This window comes from Acanthaster planci, linkage group LG10 (genome assembly GCF_054643075.1).
Source record: "Acanthaster planci isolate LZ-2023a linkage group LG10, COTS_SCS, whole genome shotgun sequence".
In the NCBI taxonomy this organism is placed as follows: domain Eukaryota; kingdom Metazoa; phylum Echinodermata; class Asteroidea; order Valvatida; family Acanthasteridae; genus Acanthaster; species Acanthaster planci.
Window position 1 is genome coordinate 3,452,783 of NC_141786.1, and position 17,522 is coordinate 3,470,304.

General features: G+C 43.1%; 2 protein-coding genes across 4 annotated transcripts; one reads left to right on the plus strand and one right to left on the minus strand.

Annotated features, from left to right (window-relative positions):
* The first annotated feature begins 213 nt into the window (after window positions 1-213).
* Window positions 214-5,513, plus strand: LOC147797595 (fido domain-containing protein DDB_G0283145-like). Its single transcript, XM_087142691.1, has 2 exons — window positions 214-814; window positions 1,314-5,513. The coding sequence occupies exon 2, from the start codon at window positions 1,397-1,399 to the stop codon at window positions 1,802-1,804; it is 408 nt and encodes a 135-aa protein (XP_086998817.1). The 5' UTR covers window positions 214-814; window positions 1,314-1,396; the 3' UTR covers window positions 1,805-5,513.
* Window positions 4,567-17,381, minus strand: LOC110984321 (intraflagellar transport protein 46 homolog). Of its 3 annotated transcripts, none has more exons than XM_087142688.1 (9): window positions 17,231-17,381; window positions 16,696-16,804; window positions 16,301-16,407; window positions 13,958-14,005; window positions 12,315-12,475; window positions 11,392-11,560; window positions 10,756-11,003; window positions 9,236-9,449; window positions 4,567-7,863 (listed from the first exon to the last, which is right to left on the minus strand). In XM_087142688.1, the coding sequence occupies exons 1-9, from the start codon at window positions 17,339-17,341 to the stop codon at window positions 7,744-7,746; spliced, it is 1,287 nt and encodes a 428-aa protein (XP_086998814.1). In that variant the 5' UTR covers window positions 17,342-17,381; the 3' UTR covers window positions 4,567-7,743. The 3 variants fall into 3 exon arrangements, with proteins under 3 accessions (XP_086998814.1, XP_022100062.2, XP_022100064.2); XM_022244370.2 differs by lacking the exon at window positions 13,958-14,005 and adding an exon at window positions 15,194-15,214; XM_022244372.2 differs by lacking the exon at window positions 13,958-14,005.
* Between the last annotated feature and the right edge of the window lie 141 nt (window positions 17,382-17,522).

Here is a 17,522-nt window from a genome sequence, read left to right on the forward strand (position 1 = left end):
GGCTCCGTTAAGGCTTCGTTCCCAAAACCAATCCCCGGTTGTGGGCATGAAGTGTTTAAATTAAATTGAATTACTGTAATTTCTGGCTCTCTTGCATCTTATTTGATGTTCCGTGGCACTATTAGACTAATTACTGCGCTTACAGCTTCAAAGTCTGCGAGGCAATCTGATTTTTTACTCACACGGTCTCGGGAGCGGACTATTCCATTGAGTCCGTTCTCATTTTTCAGGGTTGCAGAGCCCTGAGTCCGTCCTAAAGGTATATTAATTAAAAACCAGTTGAAGCCTGAGACGGAGCCAAAGTTGAGTATTGGAAAACGGCCCATGACTAAGGCTTGCCCGAATTACTCGGCTGAGGCTTGGCGCATGGAGTTACGCACGAGAAGTCTGGTTGTGGCTGCAGCCACTTCCCGTTGATTTTTATGTTATGTTGAGCCGAAGCCAAGTCATCCGGACACAGCTAATAATAGGATCATACGCTGCAACCGTCATCAGTTCATGACCCACCTGCCGTTTGACTCATTGGCGCAAGATCTCATTGGCTTAGAAACAGACGAATGCACCGATTCAACCAATCATCAAGCGCGGCAGTATTGCAACACGATGGCATCTATTGATCTCCATTGTAACATGTATCATATCAATGCGCAATCATTGCAATGATCGCGTCCATGAAAAAATGGCGTCGGGACGGGAGAGCCAGAGAAAACGGAGGAGACACTGTGCAGAGGTGGGAGATGTAATTAAATTTCGACCAGAGGAAAATCCTAAATGGCGTACAGAGGGAGATAGTGTTCCACCAGTGGATGACATGGTAAGGGAGATTGTAGGATTCCAAGCGAAGTGGAATCTTGTGAAGGAAAAATGCAACGCTGATGTTGGGTCTGTTCAGAAAGAATTCCTACACAAATTTATCTTTCACTGCAACAAGGAAGAGAACCGCGGTTGTGATACTTTGGAGGAAACTCAAAAGTGTCTGACCTCGAAAAAGGACTATTCTGATTTGTCAGATAAAGAAAAAGAAACAGTGGACTTGAAAAATGCCTACGAATACTTGCTAGATGTAAAGGAAAAGGAAACGGACACAAAATGTCATGGCATGATTGAGGAATCCATGCTGAGAGGTGCACACAAATTCATCCTCGGACATGTCAAAAGTGTGCCCAAGACTTCAGGTCTCACTGAACCCGGGCAATACAGTAAAAATCAGCGGTATACAACTTTTAGAGGAGAGACACATGAATACCAAATGCCAGAGGACATGCACAATGCCGTTAATGTTATTTTAGACAGGTTTAACTCTCTGTTCAAAGAATCACAGTGTGGACTTGCAAAGTCCGATTCCCAAGGAAGCCAGACAGACGAAGCAGAGGATTGTGAGCAGCTTTCTGACAACATGCTTAAGCTGCTGAAAACTTGCAGTTGGCTGGTGTTTGAGATGCTTGACCTGCACCCGTTTGGAGATGGCAATGGGAGACTTTGTCGTTTGCTCTGCAGCTACGTGCTGTCCACCTGCACCCCTTTCCCCACGCCCGTCTACAACATCTGGAGCAAGTCCTCCAAAGATAACTACAAGGATGCTCTCGTGGAGGCTAGGAATTTGATTCCCCATTATCCCCGGGCATTGGCCACCATGATCATCGAATGCAGCTGGTACGGTTGGAAAGAGTTCCTCAAACATTTTCCAGAGGTGGACACTGATGAGAATCCTGGAAATGATGCATCGTGCCCAGACATACCAGAGCAGGAGAGGCAAAGCCTTGAAGTTGAAGATAGTTCACTGGCCTCCGTCATGTCCATGTAGGCCTTAGCCCCTAGCCTACATGTACATGGATACATGTCAAAAGGTTAGACCGTGAGAGAGACAAAAGCCTGCCTGAAATGAATTGAGCATGTTATGCACAACCTACAACATACATGTACATGTTACGCCCCAACTATAACATCAGTCCCAACTGTAGTTGAGACCGTCCGAAGTTGGGCCCGTCCCAACTAGAGTGCTATAGTTGGGCTTGCCAAACTATAGCACAGAGGTCCAGTGTGCATGTGTCCAGCATGTGACAAAGTCATGCTCATAGATGAAGTACCATATTTTAGATGAAATGTGGCAAGTATAAGATGCACTTGGTTCGGGTTGAGAAAATTTTTATAGAAATTTGTCAACAGTAGTTGGGCCAGCCCAACTGCAGCACTACAGTTGGGACTGTCCCAACTGTACATGTACATGTAGTTGGGACAGATGCTATAGTTGGGGAGTAACATCCATACATGTACCTGCTGTACTTCTACGGTAGGCCTAGCATACTAGCCTTGATTTACATGTGTACATTAGTATTCGAATATTTGTCTATTTTGCGATCGGCCGTGTCAGCTGATGATAAGATTGATACATTTAAATATACCGTAGTCATGTGATCAGGCAGAGGCTGCATAGCTGACCAACGGCATAAAACTGAAAACTTTGAAATGATGTCCTTACATGTATGTACAGGACATGTACATGGAGCCTCACTGGAGGTAATTATACATATATTATATGGTTTTACAGCACAAATGTGCACAAATGCCCACAGGCACTGGTGAGCCTGTAGTTTCTACATGGAACACAAACATGCACAGGTTCAGTGTGTACACAGTAGGTTGTCAGCACAAAATGACCCAGGGTCTTTTGTGCAGTCCTCTTCACTGCATTTGGTTGACTGCACAATGATGCACATGGAACAGCGAAGCACAGTTGTTGGGCAGCACAAAAGTGCAATCTGATATTCCTGTGAGGGACTGTTAGTGCAGTGCACAACACAACACAACACAGCTGTGCTTCTTTGAGGTGTTTACCAAGTGACCCAAAGAGTGACTTCCACATAGGAGGGTTAAATAGCAAATTAGGGATTTGAAAGGGGGCTACTATTATTACTGACTACTGGATACAGCCAAGCAAGACTTTTTGGTCATGCTCTTCCTATATGTACATGTACCCTCTGAGGCCCCACACAGGTGACGATCATTTTCTTGAAAAAATACAGAGAACTTTGTCGGTACATGTACTAGTACTGTGCATGTACATTAGAAAATTCAGGGGTCACTGAAAACAATGACGCATAAAACATGGGGCAGAGCTTTTGCTATAATTGAAAGGACATGGATCATCACTAATGTGGATTTTCCCCAAATACATGTATCTACAGATATGTACATGTATATGGCAGGTTCCTCAAAATATAGACCATTAGATAATGTTCAATTTTGGGGGTTCATTTTTCCTGAAGTGAACAGCAGTGAATTAATTTCCAATGTCTGATGTAATGAGGGAAGTCATGGCTGATGTCTGGAACAATGATGACTGTGTCAACCTTTCAACTTAATTGGAGTTAATTAATTAAAGTCTCAAACGTTAGCAATTTTGAGGGACATGAACTCCCTGTTAAAATCCGAGCAAACAGAATTTACTGAGGAGTGATAATCCTCGAGGATATTTTACACAGAATTATATGTGGTGAAAGGTGTTAATATTTACACATATTAAAACCATATCATGAAATTAAAAAGTACAGTACCTCTCACAATTAATCGGGTTCCGAAATAACCGGAAAAATGAAAATCCCACATGGAATTTTCGAGCACTACATGTGACAGCATTTTGGCATTCTGGAACGTTGTGCAGTTTCTGTCAAAATTATTGAACGTGATCAAAATTCTTTCAAATATGACGTTCGCAACGACATATTGTACTCATTATAAATTTTGGATGCAGCCAAACTTAAAGATAATTTTTCGTGGTCGAAATATACAAGACCTGGCAAATATGTTGGTATAGTGAGAGTGATTATAAACGGTAAGAGAATGAAGAGAGACAAACTTTTCTCATCATTTTCCGTCAATTTTGTACTCTTTTTTTTGTGGCTTACATTTTTTAAAAGTTATTTCTTAGGTCCTTTAAATACATCAGTCAAAAAATATACTGAATTCTCCTTCTTGTTGAGAGAAGTTTAGAAATCAAGTCCTCTGGTGTAAACACTTTGACGTAAAAATTTAAATGAATACATCTCCATTTGATTTGCACTGGTAGCTAACCAAATGTCCACCAGAAGTACATATTATGCCTAATTATCCCCATATAATCATTTTTTATAAATCTGAAGGTGCTAATTTGTATTTTACATGATCAAAGTCATTCTTTTAGAAGTTTTGAAAAATGACAGCCGAAATTGCATTTTGGTCCATTTTATGATGCCAAATCATCTATCAGTGTTTGTAGACAGGCCGCTTTGCTTCGTGCGTTACATGTATGCTTTTAACTTGCTTGCTTGCCAAAATAATGTTTTCTTTAAAGTGCTTGTGGTTTAGTTTTATAGCTCCAGTACTAAAGTAAATGCAAATTGGTTTTTTATGGGCAGTATCCTTTGTTAAATTCATCAGTCCTCAATAACCTGTACGATGATTTAGAACTCTGTTAAAATGAATGACTTTTATGTAGTGGGTGGGGTTAACAAGTTTCCTGTCCCCCCCAAGAGATGTGCCGTAATGTTGCAATGTAGTAAAATAACTTGAAATACATGTAAACACATGTAACCATCTATACACTAGCCTTTTCACGCTTTGAGATTTTATTTATGCTTACTTGCATACTCAGATACAATTGACTCTGTACCCAGTAAATGTACGGTGATGTGCATGACATGTTACATGTATCAGAGGTGTCCTGATGAATTAAGCTTCAACTTTCTGACATACCGTATCCAAAGATTTGAAGATGTGTTACATTATTAGTTATCACACTAGATGCACTACATTATTGTGTTCCACAAGCGTGAACGTGATAAGTCATTTACATGAACATGTACATGTATCTTCAAGTAAACTTGACTTGCAACGAAGATAATTAGTGGAAACGTGCCGGCTGCTTTGATTTTACAGTAAATTTTGCAGCCGTGCAATGCATTTTACATCGAGTTCAAACAGCTCATTATGTGGGTTTAACATGAACCTTGCAGTACAGTTGTATGCCACACTGTTGCCATGGATCGACCAATCAGAATTGGGAATTCAGGTTTGCCTGAAGATAATGTCCAATGTTACTCTGATTCTGCAATTTGTACATTTTACATCTTCTTGTGTAGTGTTGTTTTTTTTACACAATGTACATGAGATTGGCAATGTCCAAGTTACATGTACATGTGCCAAAGGTGACATTACCAAATGCTGCCTAACTCGTGTCTTTCACAGTCAGCAGAATGTGTTCCATTAAGATGAGGCAGAGCAATACATGTACATTTACATATATTTGTGACCTAAATATCAGTTTACATGTAATCAGGTCATGTCAATAGGTACAATGTAACAGACAAAATTTACTGAAGTACATGTATCTAAATATGACCAAACTATTTTTAACTTGGAATAGTAACTGTCTACTTTTGTAATTTTTTTAAAAAGATTTTACTCGGACTAGTACTCAGATAATAGATTTTGTACACCATATTATATTCAGTTTATGAATAAAGAGACAGAGAGAATTACGGCTCTTGGATTGCATTACTTGTATGAGGTTTTCAGTACAAACAGTCGGCCAAAACCTGGTAATGGACCTCATTCATTGCAAACACTGGAAAGCACATTATGGATGTACATTGTACATATACATGTACAGTATGTACCGCTAATGGTCCTCGATCCTCCAATTTCAGTAGGAAATACATTTATACCCCTGGGGTTAAGGTTAGTGATACAGTGTTTTGATTGTAATGAATGACGCTGCATACAAGGTTTTGCAAGAGAAGTGTACATGTACATTTCTGACTGCATTTTGGGGCCAAAAATGAACAAACTGCCAGAGATTTGGCATCAACTACACTACATGTAACAGGAAGGCTGCATGCCTCTTGATAGCATCTCTCGAGTGATGAAGTGTTCTGCATTACAAGACACTCCCTGAACAATTTGTCGCTGGTCTTTATTAGCAATGCAACCATGTTTCATTTTAAAATCCCCAACAAAACTAACTTCCCAAGATTCCTGAGAAAGGGACTGAATGTGCAACCCGTCATGTCAGTGCCAAAGGGTCCTTGTTGAAAAATGTGTGATTTCTGAAGAAAATCCTGAAGCCCTAGGCCTCTTCAATGGTTTTTATCATCTTATTACATGTACATGTATCACAAAGGGGTCAGAGTGGGCTTATTTCCATTGTGCCAATTACATGTACCTGTGCACATGAACCACAGAGGGCGCCCTGCGTCCCATCACAGGAACAATGGGACGGCACAATGGCTGAGTTTGGGCGGCTTGTTCTTGTACACGTATGTTCACCAACAGCTCGATTTGTTGTTCGTGGGTTGGCTGCTCGAATGCCAGGAACAAACAACTGGTTATTGCAGGCAGTTAGAGGTAAGCAACATGCAACGTGGCGTGGGCATCCATGTACATTATTCGGCTGAATTCATTTCTGTGTTACGGAAAAGAATTTATGTTAATTTTACAAAACTTCCCATTGTCTCTAGCATTATAACTTACCATCTCTCTGGTTTTTGCAGCTGTTCAAAAATCAAAATCTCACAAGTTTTTCCGTGTTCCTGTACAACCCTGACAAGGAGGTGGTGTGTGATTCTGTTCCAAGAACAGTGTTCTTGAGTCGAGTTCCCACTGTTTGAACGTTCGAATGAGAAACCCGTGTCAAGAACAGGCCGCTGGAACTCAACCTTTGAGTAAACAGGACCATGCAAACCCAGACCATCTTCAGCTGCCGACAGCCTTCGATACATGTACATGTATGTTAAAGGCTGAACGTTACATGTTTTGTCAACACAATTGTTGCAGTTCCACACAAAATAACGATCCAAAAATGCCACAGTAACTGTTATAGCTTCATTTTATGAAGTACTCCTCAGTGTCAGCTAAGTGAAATCAGGTCACCAGTCTAAATACAAACAGAGGGATAACACGTGTAACTGGTCCTTGCTCAATTTTACTTTTAATCTTAAAGAGCTATATGTAGGCCTTTTTGGACCTTAATGGGGGGTGTGGGAATTTTCCCCTTGACCCTAGCCTTCCCCAACCACACAGAATTAAACAGTAGTAAAGTGTTTAGTTCTGTGGGGAAAGGTCTGGTACCAGTAGGCCCATAGCAGCTGGCTTCTGCATTGGGTTTGGCATACATGTACCTCGGAAAAACAAAGTCCAACAGCCTCTGTGGAGAGTCTGTGCACAAAGTCCCATATGGGTGTTTAACTTTGTGTGAATGGGGAAGGTTAGGGTTAAGAACTCGGGTCCATATGTACGACAGACTAACATCACGAAACCGCACAGTAGTTACATGCAACTGCTTGAGTGCCAGCTTGCCTGCTGCAGCCAACCATGTTTGCATACAAAGTAGATCAAAACTCCAAAAGGCACAATGTATGCACGGTTTGAAGATACAAAGTACCTGGATGTCCACTTGCACATGCATTCATGGACTCCGCATTAACGTGTCAGTGCCCAAACACCAGAATGTCAAGTCAGTAGTACTATGTGCCATGAATACATGTAGTTTGGGCTGTGATGTTTGAAATTTCTCATTGTCTTGCCTATTTGGAACACATTATTTAAAATTATGTTCCACCCTGTTTCAATACACTTTAAAAATGTACCGGTACGCAGTGGCATAAATTCCACACCCCTGGACGGTTTGAAAGTATTCACTGCATGAGAATGAGGATAAGGTACTCTAGATATCAGAGGGAGATCTCTGTATCAAACATCCCCTGAATTTCAGAAAACTAATCTATCAACGTCCTCCCCACCAGCCCCTGAGGTGCCCCCATAGTCATCCCCATCGCCGTGCTTCAGCTTGTTGTCCAACTTGTTCTCCTCGGCCAGGTTCTTGAAGTGCTGCAGAGATAAGGCAACAGAGAGAATCCTGAAATCTTGGGGAGTGCCTCGTTAGATGTACAGTCAGATTTGAGGAATGCAATATGGTCGATCCACAGTGCATGTAGTGCGCCTTTAACAGTTTGCAGCCCGATGACCAATCACAGTCCGCGAAATCTTTCAACCCAGTGCATGTTACGAAAGGGTCAAGAGATTTTGTGCACTGTGATTGGTCAACAGGTTGCAAACTCTTGGAGGCGCACTATTCTGAACTGCCCGTATCGACAGTGTTTCAGTTAAATCTACTGCACTTCGGATGCATGTCAAATACAAGGTCACATCGCAACTTAAGGCAAAAGTTACATGCGATGAACAATGGTAACAGAAACGCCTTCATAGGAGTAGCTTGAGACTTGACCTTTAGACAACAGCTTTCAGGGCTGTACCCTAAGGCTTGGAATCTCCTATACGGGTTTTTGTCTGTATGCATACATGCATTCCCATATAGACTTTCTGACGATTTGCAGAAGCAAGGGGTTGCCTTATAAACAATGTCCCCCACCAGTGATCTAAATGGAACGCGTACATGTACCTTGCAATTTTTCCAAGTGGGTCATAATCCATACAAAATTACCCAACCAACTTAACACAAGAGTAGGCCTACTGACCAGGGAAATGTAGTTTTCTGCAGTTCTGCATGGCAACTACACTGACACACGCATGCAAACCAACTTCAGCCAGTGGCGCAAACGGGATCTGTTACAGGCCGAGGGGGGGGTGACGTGGACTTGATTTCACTCCCAAAATAACTCATGATGCTCAACCACTCCCCTCCCCCTGCTGTGCCACAAGGTATGATATAGATGTCAATAAAAAATCCCTTGGGAGGAGAGGGTCAGGCTCGAATCCCCCCCTCCCCAGTTGGGTGTGCCACTGACTTCAGCCCATCAATATGTACATGTACATGCATGCAGACCTGACTAGTCCGCACAGTATAGAGACATCAGTTGGCCGGAATTGATTTCGGTGTCTCATGTTTTCTTTTAACATAAATGAGCTTACTGTAGCCAGAGACCCGTAATACGTGTCTGGTGATTAGTCAAGATCTGGAGGTCAAGCGGGCGTCATCTTGCATAATTAATCAGTGATATCACGAGAGGCTTGTCAGCAAGTGAGTGTCTATCTGCCTTGAGCATAAGCACCCACTTACTGGTTGAAAAGAGCCATGTTGTTGAGGAGTGTTCATTCTGTTGATAAATGACACGACCACAACGCATAGTCATCTGTAAACTAGCAAAGTGCAGTTCCGATCAAAGGAACCTCCGTTGCTAGGAAAATTGCGCCCTCTCTTGGCCCGCTCAGGGCTCATTACACAGAGAGACCAGAGTCTCACCTGAGAATTCTTGAACTCCGAGTAGAGCGTGAAGAGCACGTGGAGAGCCTGCACCCTGCTCTGGTAGACGGGGATGTCTAGGATGGCGCACACCATGTCCACGTACTGGTCCAGGTCGCAGGCCATGTCGGCCGTTGGCAGCCCCACGCGCTTCAACAGCTCCTCAAACTCTGGTGGCCACTCTTGCATCAGGGATTCGATGTCCGGCATCGTTCTGTTGAAAGAAAAATAGGGCAAAAAAGTAATAAAGTGTGCATCGGTGCAGTGCCAGAAAAGCACTGGCTAAGATGTCAACGACAGCTTAGGGAAAATTGACAGATCTAGGACTTGTATTTTAACCCCTTCACGGTGGGATTATTTTGACCGAGACTGCTGGGCTGTGGTATGCCCTGAGTGGAGGGCTTTGTCCAGCAGCAGGCCACATTGAACCAGCAGCTGCATGGTGAATAGACTGTATGTGTGGTATGCACTAATCCTCACACAAAGGTGCGGTAGTAGCAGTCCTCCGTAGCGAAGGGGTTAAACTAAACACTGTTGATACCTGCAAGGTAACATCGCAGTATGAAGAGAAATCCATGAAAAATCCAGGGAGGGTTTTCCAAGTATGTTTTTAGGAGATATATTTTGTCCGACTTTGTTTCTACTTCATAAAAACCAACTCTGAAAAAACACTTCCTTTTTGGAAAAAATATACTTGACAGCACTATAGGACTTTTGTAGCTTTTACTAGCTAAGAACTTAGAAGGAATACATTGTCCCTAAATTGTAATTATGCGGATCTTTCAACAGTTTCTTTGTGCAAACCTACATGTAAAATGATTTAATGTCCTGAAAATTTCACAATTTGGGGTTAAAAATCCTGAAATCTACAAAAACCCTGAGAAATCACACACCCCACAGCATTATTCGGGGTGTAGTCTTTGAAGGAAGTCAGTGCATATCTCCGTCCATTCAAGACTTTTACATTACATGAATTGACAGATGAGCAGATAAAACTCAGCAATTTACTGGTTTATACTGATGCACAGTGAATGACAGTGACACATGTACCGGTACACGTAGATTAATGTGGGTACACATAGGCTTTCCCCGTGTTACAGGGAAAATTTGCACTATGCTGGTGGAAACGGAGTTGCGGGGAAGAAATTTGCCATCAGGACTTTTTTGGTCCTCCTAAAATCTGTATTTCAGCAAGTACGTTATCGTCCATAACCCAGTAACAAGCATGTGCATACACACGTGTGCTCCAAAACAACATACGGTAGGGAATGACACATCCACTTCATCCATTTGTGTCCGAAGCAACTCTATACTCATACCCAAGGTCTTTAGGACTTGACTTTTACTCTGTTTCCACAAGCACGACAGGACCCTTTAAAAGGAAATTATGAGGATTAGAAAGCAAAGAATACCAACACTCAGGATCGGAGGTTTCTTTGATATGAGCAAGATGCTGTCTTGGAAGGGCTCTCATCTCTGGGGATTCAAGTGGATCACTTTGGTTACACCTTACAACTTACTTGTTGTAGTGGACTGTCGGAGGCGGCTTGGAGCGGTGCAGGTTGCTGATGCTCTCGATCCAGTTCTGGACCAGCTTGGGGTTCTTGCTGGCCTCCTCGATGCTACGGACTTGGGCTGCCTTGGTGGTGGTCTGCTTGGAGATGGCCCGCAGTGTGAGGTCCAGCACCGTGGGGTCTGACTGCTTAGCGCAGGGCTCGTCTAGAACCGTCAGGCCGAGGGTGTCTGGCTGGCTGTCAGGCCGGGGGATCTGGAGGATTAGACAGATTTAAAAAGGACTGCAGTGTATGGTGTTAGATGGTCACGGGGTCCCACTGCTTGGTGCAAGGCTTGTCAAAGATCGCAGGGCCAAGGGGGGTCTCCCTGATGGTTAGGCTGGGGGATCAGGCAAAACAGATTCTGGGTTGTTTTCAAGCCCTCTTAGTCCATCAGTGAGCCAGTTCTATATTCTAACAGCGCATGCTCAGTACTAGGCTATTCAGCAACAGCTACGCACGCGTCTGTCCTCTCAGTATAACTATAGCCATATGCTGAGTTTGCTGACTCATGCGTGCACTTTGTTCCCGGAAGTCTTTGGCTTTTTGAAATACCACACTGGCTCCCTGACCCAGAGATGAGGTTATGTGCCACATATGTACCTTAATGAAGGCATCGATGTCTCCGACGGCTGGAATGTAGTCAGGAATGAACGGCTTCAGTTTGTGCTCCAGCTCTATGGTCTGAGGCGTGTAGCGAGTGATATACTGGAACAGTTCCTTGGTGTCAGAGCTGACGGGCAGGTTCTCATACTCAGCTGGATCATATGCTCTGCAAGGACGAATTTTTTTCAAAATTCTGTCAGAAATTACTTTGTCATCAAGAGCAGTTATACAATCAACACCACATTTGTGAATCAAGACAATCATTGTCGTAGTCAGTATCAATATGAATCCTATTTATTGCCACAAACACTACCATCACCTCCACAAACACATTCAACACTGTCTTGCATAATGCATGTAGCATAACGTCCACCACCACACCCTTATCACCAACGTCATCCCAATCATACCATCACCAGCATCCTACTTGAAAATCAGGACCACCATTATATTATCACCATCACCATATATTATCACCATCATCATATATTACCACCATATATTATCACCATCACCATACATGTATATTATCATTATCACCATTTTCAACACCAGCTTACGATCACAAACAAGAATTCCATTACTCTAATCATCAATTGCATCAAAAGCATCACCACCAACAAATCTGTCATCAGCACCACCATAACCAACACTGTCACCTGGCCGCCACCACAACTGCCTACATGCACATCATCCATCATTATCCCTATCTTTGCCACTACTATTGTCACCACCTGCACCATAACCTCAATGACTACCGGAACAACCACATTCTGCCCCACCATCACCATGATCATCACCATTGCCACCCCGTACAATAACCGTTGCCAACCCTTATCATACTGACCATACCATCACCACAATGACATTCACCGCTATAAACACTGTGACCGACATCACTTTCACCATCACCACCTTACCCCTCCAGAGCCATATTCCGCCCTTCTTCTTCTTCGTCGTCCTCCTCTGATGAATCGCTCCCGTCTTCATCGTCATCATCATCTTCATCGTCCTCGTCATCATCAGATGGCACCTGCTGCCTTACAGGAGCCTGCCGCTGCTGGGGAGCCTGGGCAATGGGCTAACGAGCCAAAGAAAAAGCCCCATTATTCTTCAGTTGTAGCTTCCGTTGCTCTCTCAATAGGCAAATGTATTCCTGATCAATATCACACTTTGTTTACATCCGTGCTTTCCTATGGGAGCCAGGTGGGACAACAGATGTGAAGTACCACAGGAAAGCTTGCATGTAAACAAGGCGCGACTTCGTCAGTATGCAGGTTAATCAGGGACGAGATTGATCAATGATAAAACTAGCTGAAAACAGCCGAAAAAAGGCACAAATTTAAGCTGAACTGTGAAAATCTCCTACACCTTTGTACACAGTCAGTGAGGAAAAAAAGCTGAAATCCAAAACAAAAAAAACTGAAATCAGCTAAAAAGCTGAGAAATCTCACCCCTGGTCTATTAATAACTAGAGGCTACTGTTTGGCTCAATTATAACAGCAAGGGTGAGACTAGAATCAGTGCAAGTCACCCATAGCAGGACTACCAGTAGCTACACACAATGCAGGATGGCTGGTCTCATATATCACCTCATTGACTATTGTATCATTTATTTGGAAATGAACCATACCCTGCATAAGCAGCAGGTGCATGACTGGTTCTCAATGCTTGGTTCATGTAATTCTGCACTTAAGCATAATCGCGGGCACAGAAATACATACAGGGCTCGTGTACCTACATGTGTTAGCAGTCACTCACAAAATGTGAGTTATCATGGGGGGTATTTCATTCAAAACAAAAAGGAAAACAAAACGAAACATAAAAACACTTGTTTGAATGGGGTGAGATTGGAAAGTCCTACATTTGCATTGGTAACTTAGAGGAAAAGGACTACATTCAAATCACTGCTTGGGATCCAAGTAAGTGCAGCAGTTCAAATTTTGCCAATGGCACTTGCAAGCCAAATGGTTAGAACACAGGAGCCATATACGAGACCAACCTCTGGCCGAGTATACCCTCAAAATGTGACCACTCCTTCACACTGTGGAAAGAATGCATCCATCGCCAAACAAGAACTCACAGTGAAAAACAACCAGTGAGCAATTAGCAATTACACAGGTGCAGAAGTCTAGGAGCCCAAACTTGATTGTCTGCTGTCTGGTACCACTTGCATACTTACGGTACATGTACATTTGTACATATGTATTATCACTTCCAAAAGTACCCTACTTTTCAGCTCTGCTAGTTACATAACTACATGTACATGTATATGCAAAAGCTACAGAGTACATAAGGGTGCTGTGCCTCTGAAGTGGAGAAAATACCAAAGAGATAGCAACTGCTGGTGCCGGTACAACTGCAGAAAGATATTTACACTGCATGGAACTTTGTGGAAATCCTTGGGCAATTAGAACATACAGGTCTAGAATGCTCTGGAAATTGTAGGGTTTCTGGTAACATTTGAAAGGTGCCAGCCACACACAAGATCAGTTGAAACACACAGATTGCCACTCATCACTCAAACCGTGAATATTCATGTTATGCTAATGTACATGTGTACCTGGGCGGGGCTTATCATTTGAGCTATTTGATAAGATTCATCCAGATCCTTACGAGACAGCCATTGGGAAAATTGGAAACAGGAAATGATTTTACAACAAACATGCAGCAACATGAACAAGGAGGAGAATTACCAAGTACATGTACAACACTGTCTGGTACCACGCGTACTAAACAAAAATGTTGCATACAGTCAAGCAATGACAAAAGGATACCGGTACCTAACATGTGATCTCTACTAAACTTGGTTCAGTATCTTAACAGTTCTCACATGGATGGGTACGTGTGCAGTGCAATGTAAAAGAAAGGTATCTGGTATTCCTCAACTGTCAGTTTCTAAATCTTGTGAACATGAATTTGTAGGACAGGTGGCATTGTTGGCACTTGTGCCAAAAAAGGAAAATCTCACTTGAGTGTGAGTCTGTCCCAAGATCTCATGTTTGCTAACGCAACAACGGCCACTGAGCTTTTTGTCTCTGGCTTCGCCTTGGGCCCAAGGACCATACATGTACTCCAGGCCCTAACTCATCTTTGGTTTTACACAGAACAACCTTGGTTACAACAGCACAATACACATGTATACTGGTATAGATGGTTGGCATGGCTATTATCTTGAAGGCCAGTGCTTTCGTTCCACAGGGCATGCACAAAGGAAGAAAAGAACTGCCCTGTAAGATGGCTACTGCGTAAAGCCTCTATACCGGCCTTAGCAATACCTGTATACCTGTGCCTCTATAAGGATACAAGGATGGCTTACGTATTAAACTACTACCTGTAATTGTGCCTTGATGTACTCTTCAAAATCGGGTACCTACATTTACATGTACCCGTAGATCAGGCCCCACACCAGAAGACAGAGACACACCCAATGTTTGACAAATTATACAATATTGACTGGTCAATACGGGCGATTCACAATAGTGCGCCTCCAAAGGTTTGCAACGCGTTGGCCAATCACAATGCGCGAAATTTGTCGACCCTTTCCAAACGCGCATTGGGACGAAAAATTTCGTGCATTGCGATTGGCCAATGCGTTGCAAACTCTTGGAGGTGCACTACTGTGAAACGCCAGTATTGAAACATGTCAAACCCCAAGATATACAGGACATGTATGTAACAGAGGGCTCAGAGATTGAAAATTGCAGAGATCCTAACTGTCCCATACTTTCAGCTACATGTACATGTACCAAGTCTGAGCAGGTTGGTGCAGGTGCAATGTACAGTGTACACTTATTACCTTTGCAGGTTCATCCATATCCTTAAGTGTAGAGGAAAAGGAGAGAGAACAAAGAAACTGTGCTGGGATTTTTTTTTTCAAGGGTGGACAGCTCTGGGAAGGAGGGTATGATTTAGTGAGGGATGGTTAGAGTATGAGGATAGTTGGTGAGGGGGATGATTAGCTTTGGGGATGGTTATGGCAATGGGGAGTAATGAGGGAGATGGGATTGTTTGCAGGGAAGGTCTAGTACAGTGTAGTTGGAAATGATGTCCAGGAGAAGATGGCGGATCGGGGAGATTGTTGTGAAATGTCCGTATGTTGTTTTACATGCAAACTAATGAGATTATTGTGTGGCCCTTCATTGACTGATGAGGACACTGTACATGTACAGTACATTATATGTGAACACTGCTATGAACAGGCATAAACACATGAGGCTGGAACCGGGATGCCCTGCACATGCAGGTACGTGTACATCATACCGGTAGGTGCTGTTAGTAATCAGAGTCGGCCATGCATTTCTCTGTTACTATGGCGGGGGGTGGGGTATACACAAATCCCCTTGGGCATTTGTTGAGTGCATTGTGCCATGCACACTCAGGGAGGCAATCAATGCTTGACACTGCAGATAGCTGATTCTACACGCAGGTAGTGAGAGCATTGTATATTAAAGTAAGTAAATACTGTACACTGACACAGGAGTGGGACTGGAAATCCAGTGTGGGTGATTTTTGTGCACTTTCAGTGAGCATGAGTAACCAAGAAAGGCCATGGCTTCTTGATTCCTTGCGTCTGAATCCCAGAGAAGACTGGAGCAGAAGAAGTTTTGTTTTTCCAAATTTAAATGCAACTGGTTTGATTAACGCGTAGATTGAGTTGGAGTGCACTGTGACAACCATTTCAAGTTTGGTTTAGCTGAATTCTCGAGGGGTTTGGAATGTTCACCCAAGCTAGAATAAATTCTGTCCAGGCTCGAGTGTCAAAATTTCAAATAAAGTCACAGAGAATGTGCAGCTCATGGTAATGAAACACTGCCTGACTCTGACAGCTTCCCAATGGACAGGCCTAGGTGATGCACATACATGTAGTCTGGATCTAGATCGGTTAATACAAGTCCATTTTTACCTTAGTTTCCATGGGACCCTGTTCAAAATCGTCATCTGTGTTGTCATCCATTGAGCCTGGTGAGGATATGCCCCGGACGCCACTGGTGTGCGGACCGCTCCCACGGGCTGGAGATGAGAAAAGTCAGTCAAGTTTAGTGGCAAAACCCTCTGGCAAGATGGGTGATAATGCACCTGACAGAGTACCAAGTTGCCTGGGGCAAACTGAGGCAAATCCATGCCCAGATACACTGAGAGTGAGAGAAAGAGAGTAATATTGTACCCGAGTTTACAAGGTTGTTTAGGGTAGGGAATAAACACTTATCTCCCTGGAATGATCCCTGGACTATGTGGACTGAACAGAAGTGATTTACAGGGAAGGAATCTGGACACAGAAAAGACTGAGCTATACAGTACCTGGGAGAGTACCAGGCTGTCTGGGGCTGGGTGTGTACTGAGATGCAACTTCCTCAGCGTCTGGGATCTCTAAGGATTCATCATAGGGTTGGTTGCTCACAAGTTTTGTCTGGAGGCAAAATAAGACAAGAAACAATGTTTTTCGGTACAAATTGTATGCAGGCTCGAGCAAGCTCATAGATGTACTGTATACAGAACAATGGCTCTAATGACTTGACTGCCAGAAAATTTGATAAATATCATCCTTTACTTTCTAACAGACAGGCCCCTAACGTTTAAAAAGCTTTGTTCCTGCCGAAAAGGCCTACGACCATGCCTAAAAAGGCTAAAGACAAGTTGTGTACAAAATCCTAGCAACCAGACACGCCTGCTGCATGCTGCACGCTAAAAATCGCTAATCACTTCCAAAAGTCGAAGCCTCTGTGAACACCAAAAACGTTTGAATTTTTACTGAGAAAACGCTTTATAACTTAGTTTCACCCTAGGCAAAAATCAAGCGTTAAAAAGTCAAATAATTGTGTAAAAATTGTCTTACACCTCGATTCTCTTCGTCGGAATCATCCGCCATCAGACCGTTGTCAGAAAGAATGCGGGTGCAATTGATTGGTCTGTTGACTACCGCAACTCGTCGTTGCATAAGTAGCATTGAGGAAAGAAGTCTATCCCAGGTTAACTTTAACACTCGTGTTCAAAAAAGCACCTGGACTGTTCTGCAATCAAGGTTGAAACAGTGCAGACGACGTGGAAACCAGACTATTATCAGTCTCTTTATTTTTCTTGGTCAAATTTTTGCGAGAGAACTTGGCTACGGCTGGTGAGAATACATG